Source organism: Sphaerodactylus townsendi, linkage group LG03 (assembly GCF_021028975.2).
Source record: "Sphaerodactylus townsendi isolate TG3544 linkage group LG03, MPM_Stown_v2.3, whole genome shotgun sequence".
Lineage (NCBI taxonomy): Eukaryota > Metazoa > Chordata > Lepidosauria > Squamata > Sphaerodactylidae > Sphaerodactylus > Sphaerodactylus townsendi.
The window spans coordinates 15,553,843-15,580,928 of record NC_059427.1 but is presented as its reverse complement, the minus strand read 5'-3'; the positions used below and the strand labels follow the sequence as shown (position 1 = coordinate 15,580,928).

The following is a 27,086-nucleotide window of genomic DNA, read 5'->3' as shown; positions in this document are numbered from 1 at the left end:
TGTGAATTTGTGTGCTAAAAGGGGTCTGTTGCATGACTAAGAAACTATGTAGAGAATGAACAATGAGTAAGCACAATATTCAAGAGGGAACTGACAGCATGGGTAACACCATATTAGAAATAGGTATTGGTGGAGGAGGGGATGTTGGGATGCTACGGGCACGGGCACATAGACTGAAGTCAGAGTACAAGCTTATACGTGCATGTTGGAATGGCTGAAATATGGTGGTCAGGACGCTGGAGAAAAGACATCTGTCTGGTCAGTTACGCATAATGGGGGTGGCTCAAGATTGCAAAACTCAAGTGCACAGGTCAGAACAAGAGGCTCAGTTGCCTACCAAGCGGCATCGTAATAATGGGGCAGCATCAGGATTGTTATTTGAGGTTGTGGAGGGGGCGGGCGGGTGGGCTTGCCTTGCAGAACAACTGGTTGAAAGAATGGGAGGCCACCCTAGCTTGGGCTGTGTAATTCCTACGCTTTGAATTCAGGGTGATACAGATCATAACTTAGGGCAGCCATTCTCAACCAGGGTACCGTGGTACCCTGGGGTGCCGTGAGCATGTCCCAGGGGTACTGCGGCAACACTACCGCCCCTCCCCCTCATTTTTGTGGTGTCTCCTACCGCCGTCAGCAAGGACATGGAGCTGGCCCACCCCCACCTGCCACAAGGTCAGCAGCCACACCCCCCCCCCCCAGTGCTTCCCTTCACCCTGGGAGGGGAAGGTGGGGGTGTGGCAAGCAGGGGCAATGGGAGGGGAAGGTGGAGGGTGGCGGCAGGGGTACCGTGAGATATGAAGAGTGAGGTGAAGGGTACCCTGACCTCGAAAAGGTTGGGAAACACTGACTTAGGGGCTCGTATGAGTTATGATGGGACTATACCACATCTGCAGTTCCTAGACGTCTCCTGTCAAACTCAACAGACTCGTCACCGCTGCTCTCTGGGTCCGATGTAATGTTGCAAGCGGATCTCTTATTCTGCCCTAGAGAGGATGTGCAGGGGCCGCTGGGCTGTTGGCCATCTTCCTCCTGTAAGACAGGACTGTTGGGCTTACTAATGAAAGCTTATTTTCTTCCGTGGCTGGAGTGCGTGGCTTGCTACTCCCACTTGCTCCATAGAAAGGGCTGTGCAAACGAACTTCAAGAGTAGTCCTTTCTCTTATTATTATTATTATTATTATTATTATTTATTAGGTTTATAAACCTCTTAGGAGGAACATACCCCACCCCTCAAGCGACAGGATGGGACACAGCTGAGAAAACACAGAACGGAAAAACAAAACGTTAAACCAGTCACACAATACCCATGAATAAATACTTTGAAAAATACAGACACAGACTATACCTAATTGGAAGTCGGAAATGTTCTCCCAACCTACCTAACTGGAGACACTGGAAATCAAGAGATGCACTCCCAACCTACCTCATCCAATGACATCAAGAGAGTTGGAATCCCAGGATACGTTCCACCCACTGAAGGAAACAAATGTCCACACAGTCTATCATTCTTTTCTCCATCAGCGGAGGAGCACATTCTATTGTGGGATGCCAAACATCAGCATGAATCATCCCACTGCTTAATTCTAATCCTGGGTCTATTGGGAACTAGAAGAAAGTGATGAAGAGCCACTCTGTGCTTGTTGGAAGGGCAGGATGTCAATATTTTAAATACATCAACAAAAGTTTGTCAGTTCCCACGCATTCACCAACTTACAACCAAATCTTAGACATAAGAACATAAGAACAAGCCAGCTGGATCAGACCAGAGTCCATCTAGTCCAGCTCTCTGCTACTCGCAGTGACCCACCAGGTACCTTTGGGAGCTCACATGCAGGAGGTGAAAGCAATGGCCTTCTGCTGCTGCTGTTCCCGAGTACCTGGTCTGCTAAGGCATTTGCAACCTCAGATCAAGAAGGATCAAGATTGGTAGCCAGAGATCGACTTCTCCTCCATAAATCTGTCCAAGCCCCTTTTAAAGCTATCCAGGTTAGTGGCCAAATACCAATCACATGTTGCGTGAAGAAGTGTTTCCTTTTATTAGTCCTAATTCTTCCCCCAGCATTTTCAATGGATGCCCCCTGGTTCTAGCATTGTGAGAAGAGAGAAAAATTTATCTCTATCACTTTCATAACCCCTTTACAAAGTTCTGAGTCCAGAAGTTCCAAATCAGTGATGGAGGAAGAGAGAGACTGGTTCTGAGGAGTGTCCAACAACCCCCTGCTTGCAAGAAGATTCTGTCCAGCTGTCGTTTTGCACTCTCTTCTGGGTTCAATTCGAAGTTGCTTCCATTTGGCGGCTCTTTTTAACAGTACTTTGGTGCCTTGGGACTGCTGGGTTCTTTCTGTTCTTTCGTCATTCACAGTGGTGGGATCCAAAAATTTTAGTAACAGGTTCCCATGGTGGTGGGATTCAAACAGTGGCGTAGCGCCAATGGGATCTAGGCCGGAGCCTGGCGAGAACCAGCCCAGGAATTCTACAGAAGTGCTGGGCAGGGCTGTGGCAAGGATGCAGCCCATAAGCCAGTCCATGAAGCCGAAGACGAATGCACACAGGCGCAGGCTGCCACACATGCCGGTTCATCTCCTGCTAGACTGCTTCAAGTTCTGCGTGCTACTGCTGAGGAGCGAAGGAGGGGTGTAACTAAGGCAAAAATCACGTGGCAAAATCGCCCTCTCGACACACACAAATAATTAGTAACCTACTCTCGGGAACCTGTGAGAACCTGCTGGATCCCACCTCTGGTCATTCATCTTAGTATCTTTTCCTTTCCTGGCCCAAAGTCTGGCTCAGGGTAGCTACTGATATTCAAGGGACATTGTATACAGCACATACAAGATAAAACAACAATCAAATCAATAAAAACATCTAAAATTCCTATAAAATCCCATGGCGTTAGTTTCCATTCGGTTTCATTTGCCAATTAACATTCAATTTTACCTATGATCTAAAATCTCTCCCCTTCCCCCCAATATTGAATCACGACAGGAGAGGGAGCAGAGGGGGCGAGTGGATTGGGAGACTCTCTAGATTGGACAGCAGTTGCTGCCTCATCCATAGGCCTGGTGGGATATCTCCATCCTACAAGCGGAGAGCAATGTTAAAAGGAGATCAACACTTTGTGACCAGATTGCCCAAGTCTCCTCAGAAGAACTGGCTAGGAGCTATGCCTCTCTTCATGGCTAGCATTTTCCAATCATTCCTGTTCCATGCTGACAAGGCAGGATATTATTAGGGGGCAAAAACTGAAGACTGAGCTATGATCAAGTGACTGCTAATTAGATCATCCTTCAGTATTCTCTCCTCTTAATTCAGAGGAAAGAAGGATGCTGTCCCCAGTGAGTCTCTGCTGCAAAAAATGAAGACTATAGAATTTTGGGTGCTGCTGCGACAGAGCAGACAATTGTGGAACAGAGAAAGGCCTACACTTGATGCTCCTTTGGAGAATTTGTGGAAGGACTCCTACCTAGGCTTGAAGATTTGGGTGCACCAAATCCCGAATATGGGCATATCCAGTCATATTTGGGCCAAAATCGGACCGAATATGTCCTGCCCAAATATGAGCCAATCTGAATACAAGGCATTCAGATTTTTTTGGGAGGGTATTCTTTGGTCCCGGTGATACCACCTGAGTTTGGTGAAATTTGGTTCAGGGGGGCCAAAGTTATGGAGCCTGAAAGGGTCCCCCATCTCCTGTTAGCGCCCATTGGAAACAATGGGGATGGGGCACCCATGTTGGGACTCCATAACTTTGGCCCCCCTGCACCAAACTTTACCAAACTCTGGTGACATCATCAGGAGCATCTCTGGATGAGACCCTGAAATTTTGGTGCCGTTAGCTTTAAAAATGCACCCTCTGCAGGCCAAAATGTGAAAAACACCAAAGATACAAACAAAAACAGATGGATCCAAATATATTCAGATATCCGAATGTATTTGGGCATACCGAATCTGGTATGTAGGCTTATTCGGGCATATAGATATTTTTATGCCCAAATCCATTTACTGAATATTTAAGGTAGTGACCAAGCCTACCAGGATACACTCCTAAATCAAAGGAAAAAAGAGAGAAATCCCTTTAGCTTCAAGTACCTGCACTCTAGAAAGCAGCACTGTTGAGCCTGGGTCTTCTATTACTTGAACCTGCACGGATGTCTTGCTCTGGGGATGTATGCTTGGTCCTGCACTTCTGCCGGCGGACTCCACCTTAAAATAGGCTGGCTCTAGGGAGCAGGAAACCAGACAAGACAGGAGAGTGTAAAGCACTGATCCACTCCACACTTCCTTCTCCTGCAGGGCCTGCAGCACAGTCTCAATCCCTCCTTATACGGCTCCTCCACACCCACCGTTCTTCTTCCAGCCAGATGTCCACCTAAAGCATGTTTTACGCATTCTTCTTTTTTCATATCATGATTAATCACAAGGCTTCTTAGTACATAAAATACTTACACAATTTTTTAAAATCTGAAATGCTCACTTGTTTGCATTTGTTATACTTATCTCCTGCCTTCATCATGGAACTCAATGTTCCCAAGAGGTCTCCCACTTAAGCACTGATCAGACACAAACCTTCTTAGCATCAGCAAAATTGCTGTATTAGGTGCCCAACAACCATAGCCTGGAATCACTAATTTCTTTGTCCTGTGATGCTAGGCTGGGGGAGAGTTAACTGGCAGAGCTGGGGAAATCTGAACGAGTCCCAACAACCAAAACCTCAGGTTTGGCCCTTTCTTTCCCTGAGCTCCAAACCTACCCTGAGGGCAGCTCCCATCTATACCGTGTGGCATCAAACTGACCTTCAGGCATGGCTGGGAAGGATGAGTCACCACCCGACTTAGTCTGATCAGACACAAACCTTCTTAGCGTCAGCAAAATTGCTGTATTAGGTGCCCAACAACCATAGCCTGGAATCACTAATTTCTTTGTCTTGTGATGCTAGGCTGGGGGAGAGTTAACTGGCAGAGCTGTGGAAATCTGAACAAGTCCCAGCAACCAAAACCTCAGGTTTGGCCCTTTCTTTCCCTGAGCTCCAAACCTACCCTGAGGGCAGCTCCCATCTATACCGTGTGGCATCAAACTGACCTTCAGGCATGGCTGGGAAGGATGAGTCACCACCCGGCTGAGTCTGATCTGCCCATATACAAAACTTTTTGGGAGATGCTCCTGCTGATGAAAACATGGGAGACTTCCCTGCAGCATCCTGGGAAGACAATCAAATTATGCTTCAGATCCTTGCAATTAAATGGAAAAAAGAGCTGTAACCACAACTTGTCGGCTGCCCTGGGAGAAGCTCAAGGCACATCCTCTGATGAGAAAGCTCTGTGGAGAATTCGTGACAATATACCTTTCACTTCAAAAAAGAACAAGTCTTAAAGTTCTTGTCATTGTTTATTTGTACCCTGTTTCCCCAAAAATAAGGCAGGGTCTTGTATTAATTTTTGCTCCAAAAGATGCGTTAGGGCTTATTTTCAGGGGAGGTCTTATTTTTTCCCCATGATTTTGCGCCCCCCACCTGACCAGATCAGCTTCACCAGGATTTATTTTTGGAGTAGTGCTTATATTTCAAGCTTCCTCCAAAATTTTGGGGTAGGTCTTATTTTTGAGGAAACAGGGTACGTACAGGGGTGCTGTGTGGTTTCCAGGCTGTATGGCCGTGTTCTAGCAGCATTCTCTCCTGACGTTTCGCCTGCATCTGTGGCTGGCATCTTCAGAGGATCTGATGGTAGGAATGGAAAGCAAGTGGAGTATATATACTGTGAGGTCAAACTCCACTTGCTTTCCATTCCTACCATCAGATCCTCTGAAAATGCCAGCCACACATGCAGGCGAAACGTCAGGAGAGAATGCTGCTAGAACACGGCCATACACCCCGGAAACCACACAGCACCCCAGTGATTCCGGCCGTGAAAGCCTTCGACAATACAGGGTATGTACACTTAGCTTTACACTAGCGATGCTCACTCACTGGCTTGGGAGCCACCTGTGGCTCTTCAGAGGACCATTCCCAATGTGGTATCTGCCTCATATTCCAGGAAACTGGGAAGGCCCTTGCCTGATAGTGTTTCTGCTTGGCAGGGAGGTTCCCACCTTGAAACAGCCACTGTCAGAGAAATGGCTAAGCTGTGAGCCTCCCTGAAGTGCAGGCCTTGTGCCAAATACTCTCGTTTGATGATGACTGTGAATGTGGTTCTTTGTATGCTGCAGAGTGAGTATCCCCACTTAATATCATTCTGTGGTGGTGGAAAAATGCATTTCTTAACCAGTGGCGTAGGAGGTTAAGAGCTCGTGTATCTAATCTGGAGGAACCGGGTTTGATTCCCAGCTCTGCCACTTGAGTTGTGGAGGCTTATCTGGGGAATTCAGATTAGCCTGTATACTCCCACACACGCCAGCTGGGTGACCTTGGGCTAGTCACAGTTCTTCTGAGCTCTCTCAGCCCCACCCACCTCACAGGGTGTTTGTTGTGAGGGGGGAAGGGCAAGGAGATTGTAAGCCCCTTTGAGTCTCCTGCAGGAGAGAAAGGGGGGATATAAATCCAAACTCCTCTTCTTCTATAGTCCCTTCAATATTCAATTAAATGGAACTCCTGGATAACTTCTGAATGACTTCCTAATGGAGCCAGGGGAGAGATTAAGTTAGCATTTAAAGGTTAGCTTTTTGTTTTGGTGGTTACAACTAGGGTTACACCTATATTCATTCATGCTGCACAACTTTTCTGTCATAGTTTTAATAAAGTTGTGAGAAAGCGTGAACAGCTCAGTAGCAGGAATAATTAGAAAATTTGATCATTAATACAAAATCTGAAGGATGAAAAATTAGTCTAGCTCCTAAACGTTTAGGCCAACTCCTGCAGCCAGAGGGAATTGGTCAAGGCTTGACTTAAAGTTGATATCCAAAAACAAGCATGATAATTTAGTCCCACTGAACTTCTCACCTGTTGAGCTGCCCGCAAAACATAGCGGATGTCAACAAAAGTGCCCATCCGGTCCTGTTCCTTCAAACCCAGGCCACTCTTGATCATCTCGTAGAAAGGTTGTGGAATTTGGCTATCAGCCAGCAGAGCTTGCCCTGACTCCATCTTCTCTTTCACAGCAAGGCCATCCAATCCATGCCAGGGGACTTCACCTGGAAAACACTTGCTACACTGATATGCAGGTGGGTTATGCCAGCAAATGACAAATCTCTAATTTATCCTAACTTTTTCTCTCTTTTATAAACCTCTAGTTATTGTTGCATTAAAACGACTCAATTGACTAATATTAGAACGGGGATCCTATTCAAATGAACAAGAGATGTACACTCCAGCTTTCCATGTATGTCTCCCACCTGCAGATTTATCAGGAGTTCAACTCCAAGAGTGGGTGGGGAGAAGCCATTAGCCAGTGTAACAAGTAGAAAGCCTCTTTCTTCCCAGTGGTGGCCTGAAGGGTGAAAGAATGCTGGGCCTTCCCTTCTCCCCCTAAGTGACAAGAGGGTAAGGACAAAGTACGCTCCCATTTCTGTCCTGGTCTGGTCAGGAGGGGCCATAGCTCAGTGGCAGTGAATCTGCTTAGCATGCTGAAGAACCCAGTTCAAATTGCCTGCATTTCCAGTTTAAAGGATGAAGGAGGAGACAATGGGAAAGACCTCTTCATGAGACCCTAGGGCAGTGGTGGCAAACCTTTGGCACTCCAGATGTTATGGACTACAATTCCCATAAGCCCCTACCAGCATGGCCAATTGACCTTGCTGGCAAGGGCTGATGGGAATTGTAGTCCATAACATCTGGAGTGCCAAAGGTTTGCCACCACTGCCCTAGAGAATTACAGCATGTTTGAGTAAACCAATGGTCTGAGTAAGAATTAGACAACTTCTCGTGTTTGTGTTCACATGGTGATGGTGAAAAGTGCTGATTGATAGCAACCCCATAGCATTTTCAAGGCAAGAGACTTTCAGGGGTGGTTTGCCATTGCCTGCCTCTGTGTCACAATCTTGATCCTCTTTGATCTGAGATTGCAAATGCCTTAACAGTCCAGGTGCTCGGGAGCAGCAGCAGCAGCAGGCCATTGCTTTCACATCCTGCATGTGAGCTCCCAAAGGCACCTGGTGGGCCACTGCGAGTAGCAGAGAGCTGGACTAGATGGACTCTGGTCTGATCTAGCTGGCTTGTTCTTATGTTCTTAACTCTGCGTCACAACAGAGGTCTCCCATCCAAATACCCCCCCTGCTTAGTTTCTGAGATTTGATGAGATCGAGCAAGTCTGGGATATTCAGTTCAGGGCTCACGCTCGTAGACCCATTCACATGCAAGATCTTGTGCAATCTCTCCTGCACATGTCTGTGTTTGCTCATATACCCAATGATAGAGAGATGCAAGACCTTTAGTCATTTCCACCTGGAATGCATTTGGAGGTCAGTCCTTTGATAACCCAAGCTAACATTATGTCCCTTATCTTGCACAGTAGGACTCATAGAAGAGCTACTCGTTAGCACAGAAACTACTAGGCTTGATTTAATGGTCTTAAGAATGGGAACAATCTCCTCCTGCCCTCTCCCATATTGGGGAGCCATTTTGAAAATGAAGGAGCTGCCAGGTTGATTTCCTGAAGAAGAAGAAGAGTTTGGATTTATATCCCCCTTTCTCTCCTGTAGGAGACTCAAAGGGGCTTACAATCTCCTTGCCCTTCCCCCCTCACAACAAACACCCTGTGAGGTAGGTGGGGCTGAGAGAGCTCCGAGAAGCTGTGACTAGCCCAAGGTCACCCAGCTGGCGTGTGTGGGAGTGCACAGGCTAATCTGAATTCCCCAGATAAGCCTCCACAGCTCAGGCGGCAGAGCGGAGAATCAAACCCGGTTCCTCCAGATTAGATACACGAGCTCTTAACCTCCTACGCCACTGCTGCTCCTGAAACCCAAAGACAGGTTGCATAAGCCGAAAGGCAAATAGGCACACAATTATTTTGATTTGGTGAAAAAACAGCGGTTTCTTGGTTTCCACTTGTACAACAAGCAGAAATTTTGCACTGGATCCAACCCACTGTTTTTTTAGCGAATGCACGCTTGCCATGTTTATTAGCAGCCCTTAAGAGCCAATTAACCCCACTGCTGTGAACAACATATCTTATTTCAAGCAGGATCAATATGCTATGTCCAACTCTGGCTGCATGTTATCAATCAAACCTCCACTTAAACCCAAAACTTCTCTCCCCACATTTATTTTTCCAGCCTTCAAGCAGTCCTTGTAGCTTATTTTTGCACCTGTTTCTTACATCTCTTAAATGATGTAGACTCCAGAATTGGATGTTGAAGGCATATATTATTGCTGTCCTGTATGGGTTCAGGACCCATACTAACCCATTCTGCAGAAGACTGCATGAGGAACTCATGGTGCCAGGTCTGCCCTCCCTATCTCATTGTAACTCGCTCTACGCGGGCCTTCCCTTGCGTTTGATCCGGAAACTGAAACTGGTCCAGCATGCGGCGGCCCGCCTGATCACAGGGGGCGCCTTCCGAGATCATATACAACCTATGTTGCGCCGCCTGCACTGGCCCCCGGTTGAATTCCGAATCATCTTCAAGGTGTGGGTTTTGACCTTTAAGGCCTTACGCGGCTTGGAACCCTCGTACCTTCGGGACCGCATTACCCCATATGTCCCAGCTCAACCTCTGCGCTCGGCAGAGGCCAACTTACTGGAGACCCCTGGCCCCTCAATGATGCGGCTGACCTCCACTCAGGCCAGGGCCTTTACGGCTCTGGCCCCTGCCTGGTGGAACACTCTCCCTCCAGCTGTCCAGGCCCTGCAGGATCTGGGTGATTTCCGCAGGGCCTGTAAGACTGAGTTGTTCCACCGGGCTTTTGGAGAAACCAGCCGCTGAGTGTGCCCCCTCCCCTATATCATCGGGACCCGTTACTGGGATATATGGGTCCTTAATACTACTAGGACCTGCTACCTCTCCCTCCCTCTCCTAGGAGGATTAGGTTTTAGGTGGGAGGCCATCTTAGGACATAATCGTTGTTTTATTATATTTCTGGAAGTTTTGTATGATGTTTTTATTTGTGGTTTTATGTTGTACACCGCCCAGAGCCCTTCGGGGATGGGGCGGTATATTAAATTAAATAAATAAATAAAATAAATAAACACCAGCCAGATTCCAACCTGTGAAGATCTCCTGGATAACAGTGCAGAAGCTGTAGAGGTCAGAGGTCACCGAGGCCAGACGCTGCCTAATGACTTCCAAGGGCAGCCAGTTGTAGAGAGGTGGGGGAGGTGGGATTGGCCAGTTTGCGCTGACTTTCTGCATCCTGAAACAGACCCCCCCCCCAAGTCAAACTTGATGAGGAACCCTACCCACTCAAGACTCATTACAATCCCTTCAAACAGAAGAAGAGTTGGGATTCATACCCTGCTTTTCTCTACCTTTAAGGAAACGCAAAGTGGCTTACAGTCACCTTTCCTTCTCCTCCCCACAGCAAGAACCACGTGGGGTAGGTGGGGCTGAAAGAGTTCTGAGAGAACTGTGTCTAGCCCAGTGATGGCGAACCTATGGCACGGGTGCCAGAGGTGGCACTCGGAGCCCTCTCTGTGGGCACTCACACACAGAGTTCGTCATGTGGGGGGTGGAAAATCACCCCCCCCACACACACACATCTTGGCTGGCCTGGGCCACTGAGCACGATGTGCACGCATCGCAGTGGGTAGGGAGGACTTGGCTGGTGGGCCTGGTGCCTGTGCTCCGGGTGGCTGCTGCCCGGGGGTGGGGGGTAGAGGAGGCAGAGATGCTAGAGAGGCACAGAGCGGTGTGTGCGGGACTTACTGGAGGCTACAGCTGGCTGACCCCTTCTCGAGCAGGAGGGGCGGAGGGAGAGGGAGCCAACCAGTTTTTTCTAAACTAAAACCTCAGCATTCAGGTTAAATTGCCGGGTTGGCACTTTGCAATAAATAAGTGGGGTTTGGGTGGCAATTTGGGCACTCGGTCTCAAAAAGGTTCGCCATCACTGGTCTAGCCCAAAGTCCACCCGGCAGGCTGCATGTGGATGCGTGCGCAATCAAACTCAGCTCTCCAGATTAAAGTCTGCCACTCATGTGGAGGAGTGGGGAATCTAACTAGATTCTCCAGAATGAAGTGTGCTACTCTTAAGAAGAAGAAGAACAGTTTGGATTTATATCTCCCCTTTCTCTCCTGCAGGAGCCTCAAAGGGGCTTACAATCTCCTTGCCCTTCCCCCCTCACAACAAACACCCTGTGAGGTGGGTGGGGCTGAGAGAGCTCCGAGAAGCTGTGACTAGCCCAAGGTCACCCAGCTGGCGTGTGTGGGAGTGTACAGGCTAATCTGAATTCCCCAGATAAGCCTCTACAGCTCAGGCGGGAGCTGGGAATCAAACCCGGTTCCTCCAGATTAGATACACGAGCTCTTAACCTCCTACGCCACTGCTGCTTAAACACTATACCAACCTCTGCTGCATGTATTCTAGGTTGCTGAGCTTGGCCAGCCCAGGTCTCACCAGCTGCACTGCATGGGAAGTTACAGCCCGGTGGATATAACCACGAAAATGCAGAAACAGGAGAGCTTCACAGATCTGCAGCAGGAGGCACAGTGTTGTGGAGGGTGCTGGAGAGCCAGCATTCTGCAGAGGGAGGAAGAAAGGGTGAGCTTGGAAAGTGAAGGAAGGCTGCCCACTGTTCCCAGCCTGCCTTGCTTACCTCACAGTGCAAGGCATAGTAGAGGGAGCACATCTCTACTCTCTCATAGACAAGCTGGAGACCTTGCAAATCCAGGGAGGGGCTCACAGCCAAGAGAAGCAAAAGGTGGGGGTGGTGGAGCTGGCTACAGGAAAACAGGGAAGAGATGCTAAATATCTGCTCTCGGCTCCGGTGTAACACAAATCTCCATGGCCTGATTCTTAAGACTCGCCAGCTGACGTTACCTGCAGTATTCTTGTTCTGCTAGCAGCAAGTCCATCGCACCACGAAGTTTATTGCAGCTGGAGTGCAGCTCTGGCTTTAAGCTTCGCACAGTGACAAACTGCCCGTTCCATAGCAAGCTGGAAACAGGCATGAGCAGTGTCAGAACGGGGAGCTGGATTCATCATGATCTGCAGTGAGGAATTCTAACCATAACTGTGTCCTTCATTAGTTTGCTTAATCCCCAGTTCACTAGCCTTGCATGCTCTACCCATCTTCTCCAATGCCTCTTGATGTTACTGCAGAGTTGCTACGTTTCCCGAGGCATTATGTTTGTGCATTCTTTCCTGCAAATCATATTGAAAGTTTTTGAATGCTAGAGGACCAAAGCCAATGATTGAAGGACTACATGGCATGCGAAATTAATTGCATGTTTCCATGCACACGCAGACTTAACTCGTTTGTTCTGATTACTGCTGCTCTAATTCCTTGGTGTTGCTCATCACAACTACCGCTCCTTTTCCAACAGGGCCTGTATTTAGCTAAACATCAGCCCAGCGTCGGTGGATTTTATGCTTATGTTGGACTGATGAGAAGGCTACCACATTTGGGATTACCAGGACAATCAGCTGGGAGGAACCCTGACTGGAAGAATAAATGAAAGGAAAAGGCGTTTGAAGGGGTGGATGGGCACACAGAGCTCAAGGAGCATATGTGGGAATAGACTCTGTGCAGGCACAAAATATGTAAATAGGCAGCTTAAGAGAAGATAAGTAGGTAGACAGTGGCCTGCAGGACATCAGAAGCCAGTCCACATGGTACAATACACGTAGGCGCCTTAATGATCTCCTAGTGGTGACTAATAAATCATACATTAAAAGTTTCCCCACTGCCACTGGGAAAACTCATGCGAGGCATAACAATGTTTATGCTTTTCTCTGCCCTTTTATTGAGATACTTAAAGTAGCTTGCAAATAGTTTAATAGTCTTGGTCAGAGATGGGGTTGGGTGAATGAATACAGGAGATGCATCAGGAAATCGTCTTAGCCAATGGGCAACAGTAGCAGCTGCCAAGGTCCCGCATTTTTTGAGTGGGTGTGGGGAATTCTCTGCACACACACCCTAAGAGAGGGAAAGAAGAAAAAAGAGCAGGCTCCTGTTGCTGCTTGTGCCTGTTCCTGTCTGGGGCTTTTTGTTGACAGCTCCCACCCACCTTGCACAGGGTGAGGCTCATCCCCTTTTTTTGGCTCCAGGAGTTTGGCCCAGGGCACCAGACTCCCTAAGATTGCCACGGAAACATGCTTGATGGAAAAGACCCCATATGTCCTGAATCGGTCTCTGCGCTTGGCAGAGGCCAACTCACTGGTGATCCCTGGCCCCTCAATGATGCGGCTGGCCTCCACCCGGGCCAGAGCCTATACAGCTCTGGCCCCCACCTGGTGGAACGCTCTTCCGCCAGCTGTCCGGGCCCTGCGGGATCTTAACGAGTTCCGCAGGGCCTGTAAGACTCAGCTTTTCCGCCGGGTCTTTGGGGAGACTAGCCGCTGATGGGCCCCCACTCCTCCTTATAACATCAAGAGGATCCTACCGCCCCTTCCCTTTGGGGTTTTAAGGGAATTGATAGTAGGTGCCATTTTTATGTTGATCTTAATAACGCTGCATTTTAATGGGGTAGGGTTTATATATTTATTAGAGCCTGTATTAATTGATATTTAATGGATTTTAATCTGATATATGTGCTCTATTTTATATGTTGTTTGCCGCCCTGAGCCCTCTGGGGGAGGGCAGTATATAAACCTAATTAATAACAATAACAATAATAATAATAATGGGACCAGACAGGTGGAATGAAAGAGGACAGATGAGGGTGGATTATGTCAACGTTTCAGAACACACACTTGCAGGATGCAGAATGACATGTGACCACCACTGTAGGCCTTGCATCTGCTAAGATAAGAGCCTGTGGTTATTTCTAAGCATGACAAGCTGTGGGAAGGGAAGGGCCACACACGCAACTCTGATCACTTGTACACTCTTACTTCTTCATGAAGGTGTATGGTCCATTTGGATAGCTCCAGTCTGGTTCTCCACTGCCTCGCATGAGTTCGTTGCTGTCTGCAATAAACGTGAAGGCAGCAGTCACAGCCTGTTGGTGCTTACTTAGGCAGGGCTGGAAAGAAAGGGTTGAGTTATGAGCGCAGGGAACACAGTGTACCCTGGTCACCCTGAACCATCCTTTAGAAAAGCTCCGTTACTTGTCCATATCCAATAGCCGGCTCCTTTGTGCTTCCCAACAGCCTGGGGCTGTCCAGAGACCTGCAGCAAAATAAACATGAAACAAATTCTCTGCTGCAGCTTGAAAGAAAGAATGGACACTGTAAATTTTGTTCTATATAGCCTTGTCACAATATGAATCAAGTCAATGCTCCACTCTACAGAAGCATCCGCAGATACAGATGAAAATCACATGAAGGAAAGGTATAATGTCAATCAAATAGGCTTTCCACAATGACGTCTTCTATTTTAACGGGACGGAATCAGGTATGGGTAATATAGTGTATTCCCCCAGTCCTAGCTGAAATAAAAAATTACCAGAAGGAGGTAGACAAGTGTGATCTGAAAGAAGAATACAGGCTCCGTGGAGATGCTCCTGACCCTTTGGAGAACAGCAACTGATGATGGACCAGCATAACCATATGGCTATAGCACTGGTGTATGAAGTCTATGACCTATAAACAACAGAAACAGACAACAAGGCAGCTTCCACAAGGTGACTGTGTAGCTCTCATTGAAAGCAAAGCATCCACGTGGCAGTTTTTTTCTTGTCTTAGCTTTCCCAGTCTTAGCCCCCTATCAAATTCCCATTCCACTAGAGAGCTTTAAGAAAATAATGAACTGCTCACCTGATATAATATTACAAAAGTCTGTTACCATGATCTACCAGGTCCCACATTTCATTAAAAAAAGTAAGTCTCTAGCTTTTCTGATTGTGGTGGGTTTTCCAGGCTGTGTGGCCGTGGTCTGGCAGATCTTGTTCCTAACATTTCACCAGCATCTGTGGCTGGCATCTTCAGAGGTGTATCACAGAGAAAAGTCTGCTTCACACTTTGTCTAGGGAGAAGGGAAAGTTTAGTGGGGTATATTGTCCATGTCCCAGGGTGGGGAACCAGTCAGTAAGTGTTTGGGTGGAACTTGCTATGCAAAGGTGTGGTTGAGTCCATTGTATTGTGGGTGGGGTTATCAGTCTAGCTTTTCGTTGCCTAGTTATAAGAGGAAAAGTGCAGCCTGAACATTTCCATTTATAATTCTGCAAGGAAAGGGGCAAAACTTCCTCTTTTAAAGAGCTGGAAGCTAGCAGATTGTAGCAATATATTACTATACACTGGTATAGTACAGGTATACACTGGTATAGTACAGCTATACACTGGTATAGTACAGCTATACACTGGTATACACTGGTATAGTAATCTAACTATTACCAATTAAGCAAAAATAGGTCTTTAAAAACTCTTCTGGGGTAAGGTGAGAACAGCACTACAGTAAGGAAGCCAAGGCAGAGCAAAGCCTCTATGTACAAGCAGCCTAACTAGGCATAGCTGCATTATCCACAAAACACAATGAAGTTGTTACCTCAGTGTTCTGCTCAATTCCAACTTGTTCAGCCCAGTCTTTGGGGGTCTGGCCCCTTTCATCATGGAATCTTAAATCACCTCCAGCTTGTAGAATGCTTTCAAGAAGTCTTTGGTGGCCAGAGAAGGCAGCTGCATGGACTGGGGTGCTACCATCATAACAACGGCTGTAAGGAAAAAGGGAGAGAGATGCCACAATGCAAATGACAGAGGCCATCTGAGAGAGTCCTAATTTTGGAAATTCAGAAGACTTATTCAGTGCCAGTGCCCTCAAAAAATTAACAGGGACTGGTGTGAGACAAGCTCTAGGAGTTCTGGTCACTTACTGATTGGGATTAGCACTGAAGTGCAAGAAGATCTCAACCACAGCGGCATGTCCCAACAAGGCAGCAAGATACAGACCAGTCTGTCCTGCTGCACTGTGGCAGTCTACATCTATACCTGTAGAAGGAAGGAAGAACACACACCGCCCATTAGCAACAGCACATGGTTTTGCGAAAGGCATGCAACGTAAGGACTGCATGTGCTAGAACACGCAGCTTCAGGGTCAACCAAAACAAACCTTTTGCCCCGCCTCAGAGGAGAATAAACATACTAAAGAAGAAGAAGAAGAAGAGTTTGGATTTATATCCCCCCTTTCTCTGATGTAGGAGACTCAAAGGGGCTCACAATCTCCATGCCCTTCCCCCCTCACAACAAACACCCTGTGAGGTGGGTGGGGCTGAGAGAGCTCAGAAGAGCTGTGACTAGCCCAAGGTCACCCAGCTGGTGTGTGTGGGAGTGTACAGGCTAATCTGAATTCCCCAGATAAGCCTCCACAGCTCAGGCGGCAGAGCTGGGAATCAAACCCGGTTCCTCCCGATAAGATACATGAGCTCTTAACCTCCTACGCCACTGCTGCTGCTAAAGCAAAGCTCAATGTTGTATCTGCTTTCCCTTAACAATCAACCATAGGCAGTCCTCACAATCCATCATAATATCACTGGCACTGCAATGTAATCCATGTGGTAAAAGTCTCAATACTGAGCTGAAACAGTTCGACTTCACCTCTCTTCAGCAGAATCTTGGCTTCTCTGACATTTCCCTCCACGGTGTGCCTCAGTAACTGCCCCTCCAGAGTTTCGGGAAAGTAGCCTAGTCTTACAGGACAGCTTGGTGGGAGAAACGGGACCTTCGACATCACTCTAGAGAGAGGCAAGAGTGAGAAGGGAGGGAGAAGTGAAGAGAAAACATCACACTGGAATCCAGATAAGTTCTTACCACTGCTCAGCATAACTACCCTGTTTTCCAAAAATGAGACAGGGTCTTATATTAATTTTTGCTCCAAAATATTTGTTAGGGCTTATTTTTTCCCCATGATTTTGAACCCTCCACATGACCAGATCAGTTTTGAACGGGAATCTGTAACTAGGGCTTATTTTTGGAGTAGGGCTTATATTTCAATCATCCTCCAAAAATCCTGAAAAATCATGCTAGGGCTTATTTTCAGGGTAGGGCTTAATTTTGGGGAAACACGGTGCTACACACACCACTTGATTAAAGAAATCTTAGTTGGTAAAACATTCAGTCTTTCTTGACAGAACCAAAATAGTACTGGGCCAGGGAAGCCTCTCATGGGCAGCGATCAACTGTAAAATTTTCAGGACTTTGGTGCTGCAATATTTACAAGACATTCGTCAACTGGAATTTTAAACAACCTGATCTGCTCATATATGCAGAATCCAAGAGCATATGTTGGAAGCGATATAGACATATAGTTTATGATTTAATCATACAAGTTATATGAGAGTAATTCACTGGGCACCAAGCACTTCAGAAGCTTCCTTTAGTTGGAAGAAACGAAACTCATGGGGCAGCCTGACACTGAGTTTTTCAGGTGGTTTGGGAAAACAGGGCCCCACCAAGGAGATAAGGAATTAGCAGAAGCTCACAAATACAGATAAAGGTAAAATAGAGACCAGTAGTTGTTATAGAAACCTTTTACGCAAGGTGTTTTTGACTTAAGTTTCACCAAATATGGGAATGGGCAAGGTGTGGTAAAAGGTGGGATGAGATGACCAGGTCTGTACGTCTTCTTGACTCAAACCAATGGTCAGAAGACAAGGAGGGATGTTTGTAAGAGGGTATACATTATATTACGCAAGCAACAGCCCCTTGAGCCTCCTCCCTGTTGCTAACAGAGGAGAGTTCCCTCTTCTGCGCAGAATTGAATGAAAACAACAGATCTCTGAACACTGAAGAAGCTTTTGGATGGTTATTTTTGTAACCGGTCAGAGCTTTTGCTCTGTGGACAGGGCCTTGCCCTGTGCCTATCAGAAGTGCAAGCATCGTCTCAGAAGAGGTATTCTTCTGGCTTGCTCTTGCATGCAGGAAGCAGGGAAGAGTCATTGCCTCACGCTCTGGTTACCTATGATTTTGTCATACTTGTATTAAAAAAAAAGAACAGTTCAAAATTCTTCAGCACTGATTGTGACTGTCTTAGGCCCCTTCTGCACATGCAGAATGCACTTTGAATCCACTTTCACAATTGTGAGTAAGTGGATTTTGCTGTTTTGCACAGTAAAGGGCAAAGTGCATTGAAAGTGCATTATTCTGCATGTGTGGACAGGACTTTTGTAATGGATCAAAAGGTACTTAATCAATTGGTTCAAAGTATCACTTCACTGTAGCCCGGCGAGAACAATCTCAAAAATATAAATGTAACAGAGTACCCTCTTATAACTAATGCTTGGTTGTAGAGCCACATTAACAGCATGGTAGTAAACTCGGTTCCCTGAGAGGGGGTCCAGCTGATCCATGCACACGTTAATGGTTAGGATATTGGACGAGGATCTGAGAGACTCAGGAGTGAATCCCCATTCTGACATTAAGTCATATATTCTCAGCCTAACCTACCACACAAGGTTGTTGTGAGGCTAAAATGGCTGCCTACGTCATTTGAAATGACCACAAATTCAATCTGCCGCAAAAGAACAGCAGGTGAGAGAGCCTACCTGACAGGTGCTTCTATGCTAGTACATCCAGAGGGGTAGCTGTATTACAGCCCAATTTGGGGAGGTGGGGCAAAATGGGTTGTGGGAGCTTGCAATGATATGGCTGCCTACCCTGCCGGCGTCGGGGGCACCTATTCTGGCATAGAAAGCAAATACACTGGCGGGTGGGTGCCACACAAATCTACAGAACCAAAACCCGCAAGGATCTGCTGCTCCAAAGCTACACTGGTATCGGAGAGCATGCTGGTGCAGCAGATGGCAGGCCGGGGGGGGGGGTGTTTCCCAGGGGTGTAGCAGGGAACGCCCTCCCTTCTGGCCTGCAGAAAGTGTGGGGTAAGTCCTTTTTTCAATGGGGGTATTTCAGACAGCTGGATTTTTGGCGCAGCGGCATTGAGGTGGTGCTGTCCCCGGCTGCCATGCCCTCTGGATTGGGCGGTTTGCTAAGGCAAAATTAAGCAGGACTCCAGCAGCCTCTTGAAAACTAATTTATTATAGTAAAATCCCAGAAGAATTTGGAGAGCTGGAATGAAAGAATCTTGAAAATACACACAAGATGATTGTAAATTAATATGCCAAACGGTTATGTAAACTGGCATGCCTTTCCACTCCGTTGGCAATCTTGGGAGTTCAATATATCTTCAGTCAGTTCCTAAGGAGAGCCAGCTGTTCAAGTTCTGTGGATGCCTGTTAGAAAAGCACTCTGCATGTATCCACGGAGTCTCTTCCACAAATCTTTCCAATCTCGACCTTGCACTGAATCCAAGTGCATCTGACTGAGTGATTAAATTACGCAGAGCTTGACAGCTTCCAAAACAACAAGGTCTTCGATATGGAAACCCCCCACCCCCCCACTTGCTACCTGAACCGCAATGCAGGGAATTCCAAACTGGGTGGTAAGCAGCGGATCCCCTTTGCATTAAAACGCTGGCAATCCAAACGAAAGCGTGAGATTGCAAGTCACGAGTTAAAAACCCTGACGGCTGCAACGACGACAGGAAAAAGGGAGGGAAATAATACCGCCTGAGCAAAACGTCCCCCGCTAGTTTTCTATTTTAAACTGAAGCCCGCCCCCCGCTGTTTTCTCTAGATTCAAGGACTTGCCATCTTATTGGGGGACGAGCAAGGAAACGTTAAGGGGACAAGCGGTAACCGCTACTGCGCAAGCGCAACCAAAACGCGCTCACAACAAACCGATTCCTCCTCCCCCCGCGGTGATTTTAAGGCACCTTTATTTTGTCTTCTACTGGGCATGTGATTGGCTGACAGAGGCTCGCGCGACGGAACGTTGGGGTTCTTCAACGGCTGCCGGACGAAAAGGAGTCGAATTGTCAGATTAGTGGGCGGCGCTGGCGTAGGCGCAAGTAGGAGTCTTGATTGGCACCTGCCAGACTTCTGTCTGACCGACATAAACTAATTGATTAGAGGATATATATTCTAAGCGCGTTTAAATCTCTTCTGTCTCCTTTTTTATTACCTCTTCCATTATGATTACTTATCTGGCATTCCTTGGGGCATGCTACAGTCGCTGACATATCGGTCTTTCTCTGCAACGGGGAGCTGGGTCCATTCTTACCTTTTACTCTCTTCTGTTTGAAACGATATGTTGCTGTTGCTTGTAATTCCAGATGGATAGCTATGTTAAATCTGTAGTAAGGCTAGTGCAGTGATGGCGAACCTTTTTGAGACCGAGTGCCCAAACTGCAACCCAAAACCCACTTATTGCAAAGTGCCAACAAGGCAATTTAACCTGAATACTGAGGTTTTAGTTTAGGAAAAACAGTTGACACCGAGGCACACATTACTCGTGAGTAAGCTTGGTGGTAGTCGGTGGCTTTGCTTTGAAGCAACCGTGCAACGCTTTGAACGGGTGAATCACGACCCTAGGAGAGTTTACTCAGAAGCAAGCCCCCCCTGACAAACTCTGTGCGCGCGTGGGCTAGTGGCCCCTTGGAATGCAAATTTATTCCAACATAAGCTTTCATAACTCAGAGTACATTTTAACAGATGCACCGATGAAGCGATCTCTAATAGATTTGATGAAATGAAAGCGAATCCATGACAACATAGGAATGCCACAGCTTGGTGTTTATCAGGAGCTAGGCAAAACGTCAGACACAGTTCTCTCAGAGCCCGCACAGGCAGGCAGTAGCAAACCACCTCTGAACGTCTCTTGCCTTGAAACCCTACAGGGTCGCCATAAGTTAGCTGTGATTTGACGTCTCAGGTGGAGTATGCCTATCACTCCCTTTCTGCAGTCTTTCCATGGCTGCCCATCAGTTATCAGGTTAATTTTAACGTATTGACTATCACATAAATGGCCTTGGTCCCTCGTATCTGCAGGACTGTCTCTCTTCCTGTGTCCTGTAATGATATCTTTACTCATTTGAGCCATGCCATCTTCAAGTGCCCCCCTGAAAAACAGGCAAAACACAGCTGCCCATGAAATGCATTCTTTGTTCTGTTCCTTGTAGAATGGCCTACCTGACAAGGCTCCTGGCATGCAATGAATTGTGCAAAACTGAATTAAAGAGGGCTTTTTAAACATAGGTAATAGGACACCGAGAGCCAACATGATTGATTGATTGATTGATTGATTGATTGATTGATTGATTGATTGATTGATTGATTGATTGATTGATTGATTGATTCATTCATTCATTCATTCATTCATTCATTTATTTATTTATTTATTTATTTATTTATTTATTTATTTATTTATTTATGGTTGTATTTATAAACCGCCCTCCCCCGGAGGGCTCAGACAAATAGGTAGAGCACATTAAAGGTACAGACAAATAGGTAGAGCACATTAAAATCAATAAAACCAAATTTAGATAAACATTAAATAATGGCTCTACGTCATTAAAACCAACCCCATTAAAAGCAGCGTTCTAACAGCATGATGGAGTGGTTAAGGCATAGGTGTCAAACTTGTGGCCCTCCAGATGTTATGGACTACAGTTCCCAGCATCCTCTGCCAGCATCATCCTGGCAGGGGATGATGGGAACTGTAATCCATAACATCTGGAGGGCCACGAGTTTGACACCTGTGGGTTAAGGTGTCAGGTTAGGACATAGGACAAGTTCAAATCCCTACCCACGTCATGGAAGCTTGCTGGGTGACCTTGGGCTATTCCCACACTCTCAGCTCTGACCTTGGCTAGTATTTGGAAGAGAGACTTCCAAGAAATACCAGGGTCAGGATGTGGAGTCAGGCAATGGCAAACTACCTTTGAAGGTCTCTTGCATTGAAAATCCTGCACGGTTGCCCTAAGTCAGCAGACACTCAAGAGCAATAAATAAATTGAACTATAAGAGTGACATATTTCAGAAAAATGTATTGGTACAGAGACAGAGACTGTGGACTGTACTGCTATGTATAATATGTGCTGTGCCACTGAGAGAAACTCATATCACCATTGACAAAACCTAAAACAATCAGTTGATTCTGGCCGAGAAAACCTTCAACAACACTGATACGCTGTGCGTTGTTGTAAAGTATGATCCTACTATGCAGTTTCTGCATTGTTTAATGTGTTAATGCTGATGTTTTGTTTCAGTTCTATTTAAAATTTCTGCAGGGTTTCAGTTTTTTACAATCCAAATCCTATTGCATTGCTTATTTTATGCTCCATCTTGTTAATTGCATTGGCATATGGCATGTAATATACCTCAGTATGAAAGACAGTGTGAAAGACAGACTATAAATAACATAAAAAAAATAAAGAAGAAGATCTCTACTGGATCAGACCAGTGGTCCATCTAGTCAAGAGTTCTGTGGAATCTGTAAGCTTGCTGACTGTTTCATGACATCTCCCTTGGTTCTAAAGGATATTACATACACAGATTGTTTCTCTGCAATTTTTTAGTGTATGACTCCTTAAAAAAGAAGATGGAAAAGGAGAATGAAAAAGTGAAATAAAGGGGGAGGATGCAACAATTCAAATCTTAGTTGAAGAAAGGTATTTTTGTGCAGATGTAACCCCCATGCTCAGAATGGGTTGACCCAGTAAGGGGTGGAGACTCAAAGCAGCAAGAGGCTGCAGCAGACCTCATGTAGTTTGGAGGAGACAAGGCTACCAGACTCGGACCTTGATTTCTATAAGCCCTTAACACCTTGTTAAGGTAACTGCAATGTTGTTGGGAACTACTGGGAAGGTAGTTGTTTGTTTTTGCTATGTTGTAAATGTTGGAGTTTATTGTTTCAGGGTTTCTTTTTGTGGTTGTAATGGGTGAGAGTTCTCCTGGAAACCTTCATCATGTTGAATCCTGTTCATCAAGCCCTTGGAGTCTTCAGGAGCCAACCCACTTGCAAAGAAGAATTGAACTTGGCAGTATCAGTAGACTGTAAATATAAGGACTTGAAAATGCAACCTGAAGAGGACCTTGAAGTGTGATGTAAATGTTGATGTTATATGTTATATGTTAAGAAAGTAAACCATTTTGTCTTTAAAAATTGTTGTTGCAAACTCATTCCAAGTTCTGCCCCACAGAACCCACAAGCTGAGGTTACACAGACATGGGATTTTGTTGTCATAGACTTGCCAGCAATGGAAATCAGATCATGGGGTGACTTTATGGATGTTAGGATGCAGAGAAACAGTATGCTGGTCTTTGGGGAACAGAATGCCTGATAAGGGAATGCTAAGCGTTGAAGTACATCTTTGTACATCATTACCGTAACTTCTCTTAAAGCTTCTACAGACATGATGCCGAAGTTGGGAGGAATAAAAAGTGTAAGGCCTGTTTTCTTCTGATTCACCATATTTGTGTCACGTCCCCAAACCGGTTGTTGAATAACATCTTGATGTGAGATACTCTTGAATCTTGTTTATGGTATAGCTTGTGATCTGCCTACATTCAACCTTCTATATTTTTTGCAGGCAAATGAGTCAATATCTTAGAGCAGTGAATTAAAGTATTAAGTTCAAGGATTACCTGCAAATTGCAGCCGTACACCAAGCAAATGAATCACATAATGTGTCTCTATATGAACAGTAGCTCTAGTTTGATGCGCTGACCGATGGTCACATATTAATCAGAGCCTTCGCTTGAAAGAAAATTTTAAGCTATCAGCCCTGGAAACAGAATGTAGAAAAAAATGGCTTTGAAGGTATTTAGAAATGCATGAAATGGACAAGAAAATTGGAGACGTGATTCTTTCATTCCATTTCCAGCCCATCAAATGGTATAGTTACTGCCCCATAGGACAAAATAAAATGTGACTGCTTTTCCCCATGAGCAGCACGCTCCTGCGTTTTCTGGGAACTTCTACGTGATCTGGGGCTTTCCTATGTGCAGGACTGCCTCTCCAAATACATTTCCCAAAGAGCTTTATGCTTAGCAAACAATAACTTACTGTTGATCTCTGACCCAAAAGCGGTCCAACCTGGTGGAATGCTCTGTCAAATGAGACCAAGGCCTTCAGGTATAGTTCCGCAGGGCCTGCAAGACAAAGCTATTCTGCCAGGCTATTCCTCCCCCTCCCCCTCCTCCCCCTTCCCCCCGAGTAGGGGATGGACCTCAACCAGATGCTAGACCCTCTCCCCCTCTCCCTCCAGGGTGGGCGGGCCACAACTAGATGCCAGCAACCCTCCCTAACCCTTTCCCTCCCCTCTCTATAACACCTCCTCTCCAGGGTAGGTGGGCCACAACCAGATGATGGACCTTCTCCCATAACCTTTCCCATTGTTCCATTTGTATGCTTCTCTGCACATTTGCAGCTAATTTTACCATCACTGATTTTACTCCCTCTTCCTCAGTATCCCACTTTAATAACATCTTGTACATTTTAGTAATCAATTCATCATCACTTATACATAGGTAACTTTCAAATTCTGCCATCTGTGTGGCAAAACCTGTATTTGTGTTGTCCGCTTTGAATGTTTCTAGTAACTGATAATAATGAAATCAATTTTTAACTAGTATCTTTTAATTCATTGGGTGGTTTTAAGCTTCCATTTCTTATTCTGGTAAGACCACAATTCTCTGTAAGTAAGCAATTTCTCCTGCATATTCACTTCTTTTCTTGAAAATGCTTCAATTGGGGACAACCGTAAGGGAGTTACACTTGCAATAAATCTTTTCTATCTCAACCATACCCAGAGCAGATTCCTTCTAACTTAATGATTTGTAAATTCTTTATGAATCTTTGCTTTATTGTACCACAAGTAACCATGTCACCCAAATCTTCTATCAACCTCCTCCAGGTCAGCCAGGGGTCTGCAACCTGAGGCTCTCCAGATGTTCATGGACTACAATTCCCATCAGCCCCTGCCAGCATGGCCAATTGGAGAGCCGCAGGTTGCAGACCCTCTAGTAGTCTTCAACATCACCCATTCTCTGATCCACACCAATACAGGTGCATCAAAATACAGTTTTAGATTTGGCAGAGCTAAATCTCCTTTCTCTTTTGCATCTCGTAAATTCTTATATTCTATTCTTGGTTTCTTGCCTTGCCAAATAAAATTGTTGATATCTTTTTTGCCATTGGGTAAAATATATTATGGTATTAATTATTGGCAACACCTGGGAGAGAAATAGCATTCTTAGAAGCACATTCATCTTTATCACAGATACTCTCCTTGACAAAGATAAATTCATTCTGTTCCATCTTAACAAATCTTTCTTTACTTCATTCCATACTTTTACATAGGTTTTTTGAAATAGTAAACAATTTTTATTAGTCAACCACACTCCAAAATATTTAACTTTTTTACTATTGTGAATCCCGACAGCTGGGATAATTTGTTTTATAATTCTTGGGACATATTTTTTTTGTTTTAGATTTTTGTTTTACTCTTGTTTAACTTGAACCCTGCCAGATCACCAAATTCTTGTGGATCTTCTAATGTTAATACTAGATCATCTGCAAAGGCTCTCAGTTTATAGGATTGTTTACCCACATTCAAACCTCTTATTTGGTCGTCATTTCTAATACTTCTGTTGAAGAAGAAGAAGAGTTGGATTTATATCCCCCCTTTCTCTCCTGTAAATGGGTAATACGACCTGATCGCAATGTAAAGAAGATCCGGGGTTCAGAACCAAACAGACAGTGTCTGGTTCTAGGGGGCAACACGTTGGGCACAGTGACAACGGAAAGATGTCAATGTACACACACACACTCACTCGCACTCACACTCACACTCACACCCACACCCACACACACACCCTTTCTGTTCTAAACCTATTTATATCTCAGGAACTCTGTATGTGTGTGTGTTTATTGCATAGAATCAAGTGCTTGTGAACCTCTTATCCCTACAGTAAAGACTGTCAAATTTGCATTATATTCCTCTTTGTGGATTTTCTTCTAAGAGTTTATCTTTGTATTCACTGGTAGTAAAGATTCCCTACCCAGCCTCTTGCAATGTTAATAAGCAGTCTGCTCTGGGCTAATTGTCCCCACAGTATTGAGAGACCACATCTCTATCCTGGGTAACAAGACCACTGTTGAGCAATACCTTCTTCTGGGATTGGGAATCCTGTAGGGGATCTGGGAATCTTTGGCTTGGACCATCACAAAACCTAACTGGTACACAGTGATAATTTGAGAGTCAGTTTCCACAATCAGTCTTTGCTTCACATTTTCTTTATGGCTTATTTTTTTAAAAGTTATTAATTGCCTTCCCACTCAGAACCTGAAATCCCAAGGTGAAGTATGACAACACACTAGTTGCCTACTTGTGTAAGCAGCAAATGTCACAGCTGCCAGCTCAGAGGAGATTGCAACAGTTACCTGTGCAAGATCAAATGTCAGGGCTGACACAAAATCCTCCATCATTTCAGGGCGTATCACCTAATCGTATAAACCGTATCCAGCAGCATTTCTTCCAATGATGCGGTCCTCCTAAAATCCCACAGGAACTCATAGTGATCTGTTCACTTCCTGCAGGAGAGGCTATTGGTGGGAGAGATGGGAAAATCCCTTCCTTTGAAGGCATGCCAACTTTGCAAAAATGGGGATGTGGTCTTTTTTTTAAAAAGTCTCCAGGATTATTGAATGTATGTTTCATGTTTGCCGACTGAAGAGAGTAATCCAGTAGCCCTTTGTTCATTAATGCAACAATAGCTCCTTGTCACGTGCCATTGTGGTAATGGTTGAAATCACGGCATGGGTGGGGTCAGTTGTGGGGGTCCTGTAAGCAGCAGTTCCAACCATTAACGCAGTTAATGCCCATCATTTCCAATCAAAATAATCAGTGGTATTGTAACCCCCATGCTCAGAATGGGTTGACCCAGTAAGGGGTGGAGATTCAGAGCAGCAAGAGGCAGCAGACCTCATGTAGTTTGGAGGAGACAAGGCTACCAGACTCGGACCTTGATTTCTATAAGCCCTTAACACCTTGTTAAGGTAACTGCAATGTTGTTGGGAACTACTGGGAAGGTAGTTGTTTGTTTTTGCTATGTTGTAAATGTTGGAGTTTATTGTTTCAGGGTTTCTTTTTGTGGTTGTAATGGGTGAGAGTTCTCCTGGAAACCTTCATCATGTTGAATCCTGTTCATCAAGCCCTTGGAGTCTTCAGGAGCCAACCCACTTGCAAAGAAGAATTAGACTTGGCAATATCAGTAGACTGTAAATATAAGGA

At 45.6% G+C, this 27,086-nt stretch overlaps 1 protein-coding gene across 1 annotated transcript; it reads right to left on the bottom strand.

The window, feature by feature from the left end:
- Nucleotides 1-865: 865 nt before the first annotated feature.
- Nucleotides 866-18,740, bottom strand: LOC125427698 (inactive serine/threonine-protein kinase TEX14-like). Its single transcript, XM_048487250.1, has 15 exons — nucleotides 18,655-18,740; nucleotides 16,553-16,689; nucleotides 15,832-15,946; nucleotides 15,507-15,672; nucleotides 14,469-14,605; nucleotides 14,132-14,192; nucleotides 13,916-14,046; nucleotides 11,900-12,016; nucleotides 11,676-11,799; nucleotides 11,427-11,599; nucleotides 10,131-10,276; nucleotides 6,929-7,119; nucleotides 5,077-5,194; nucleotides 4,087-4,217; nucleotides 866-1,026 (listed from the first exon to the last, which is right to left on the bottom strand). Exons 1-15 carry the CDS (start codon nucleotides 18,738-18,740, stop codon nucleotides 874-876), a joined length of 1,986 nt encoding a protein of 661 aa, XP_048343207.1. The 3' UTR covers nucleotides 866-873.
- Nucleotides 18,741-27,086: the final 8,346 nt, after the last annotated feature.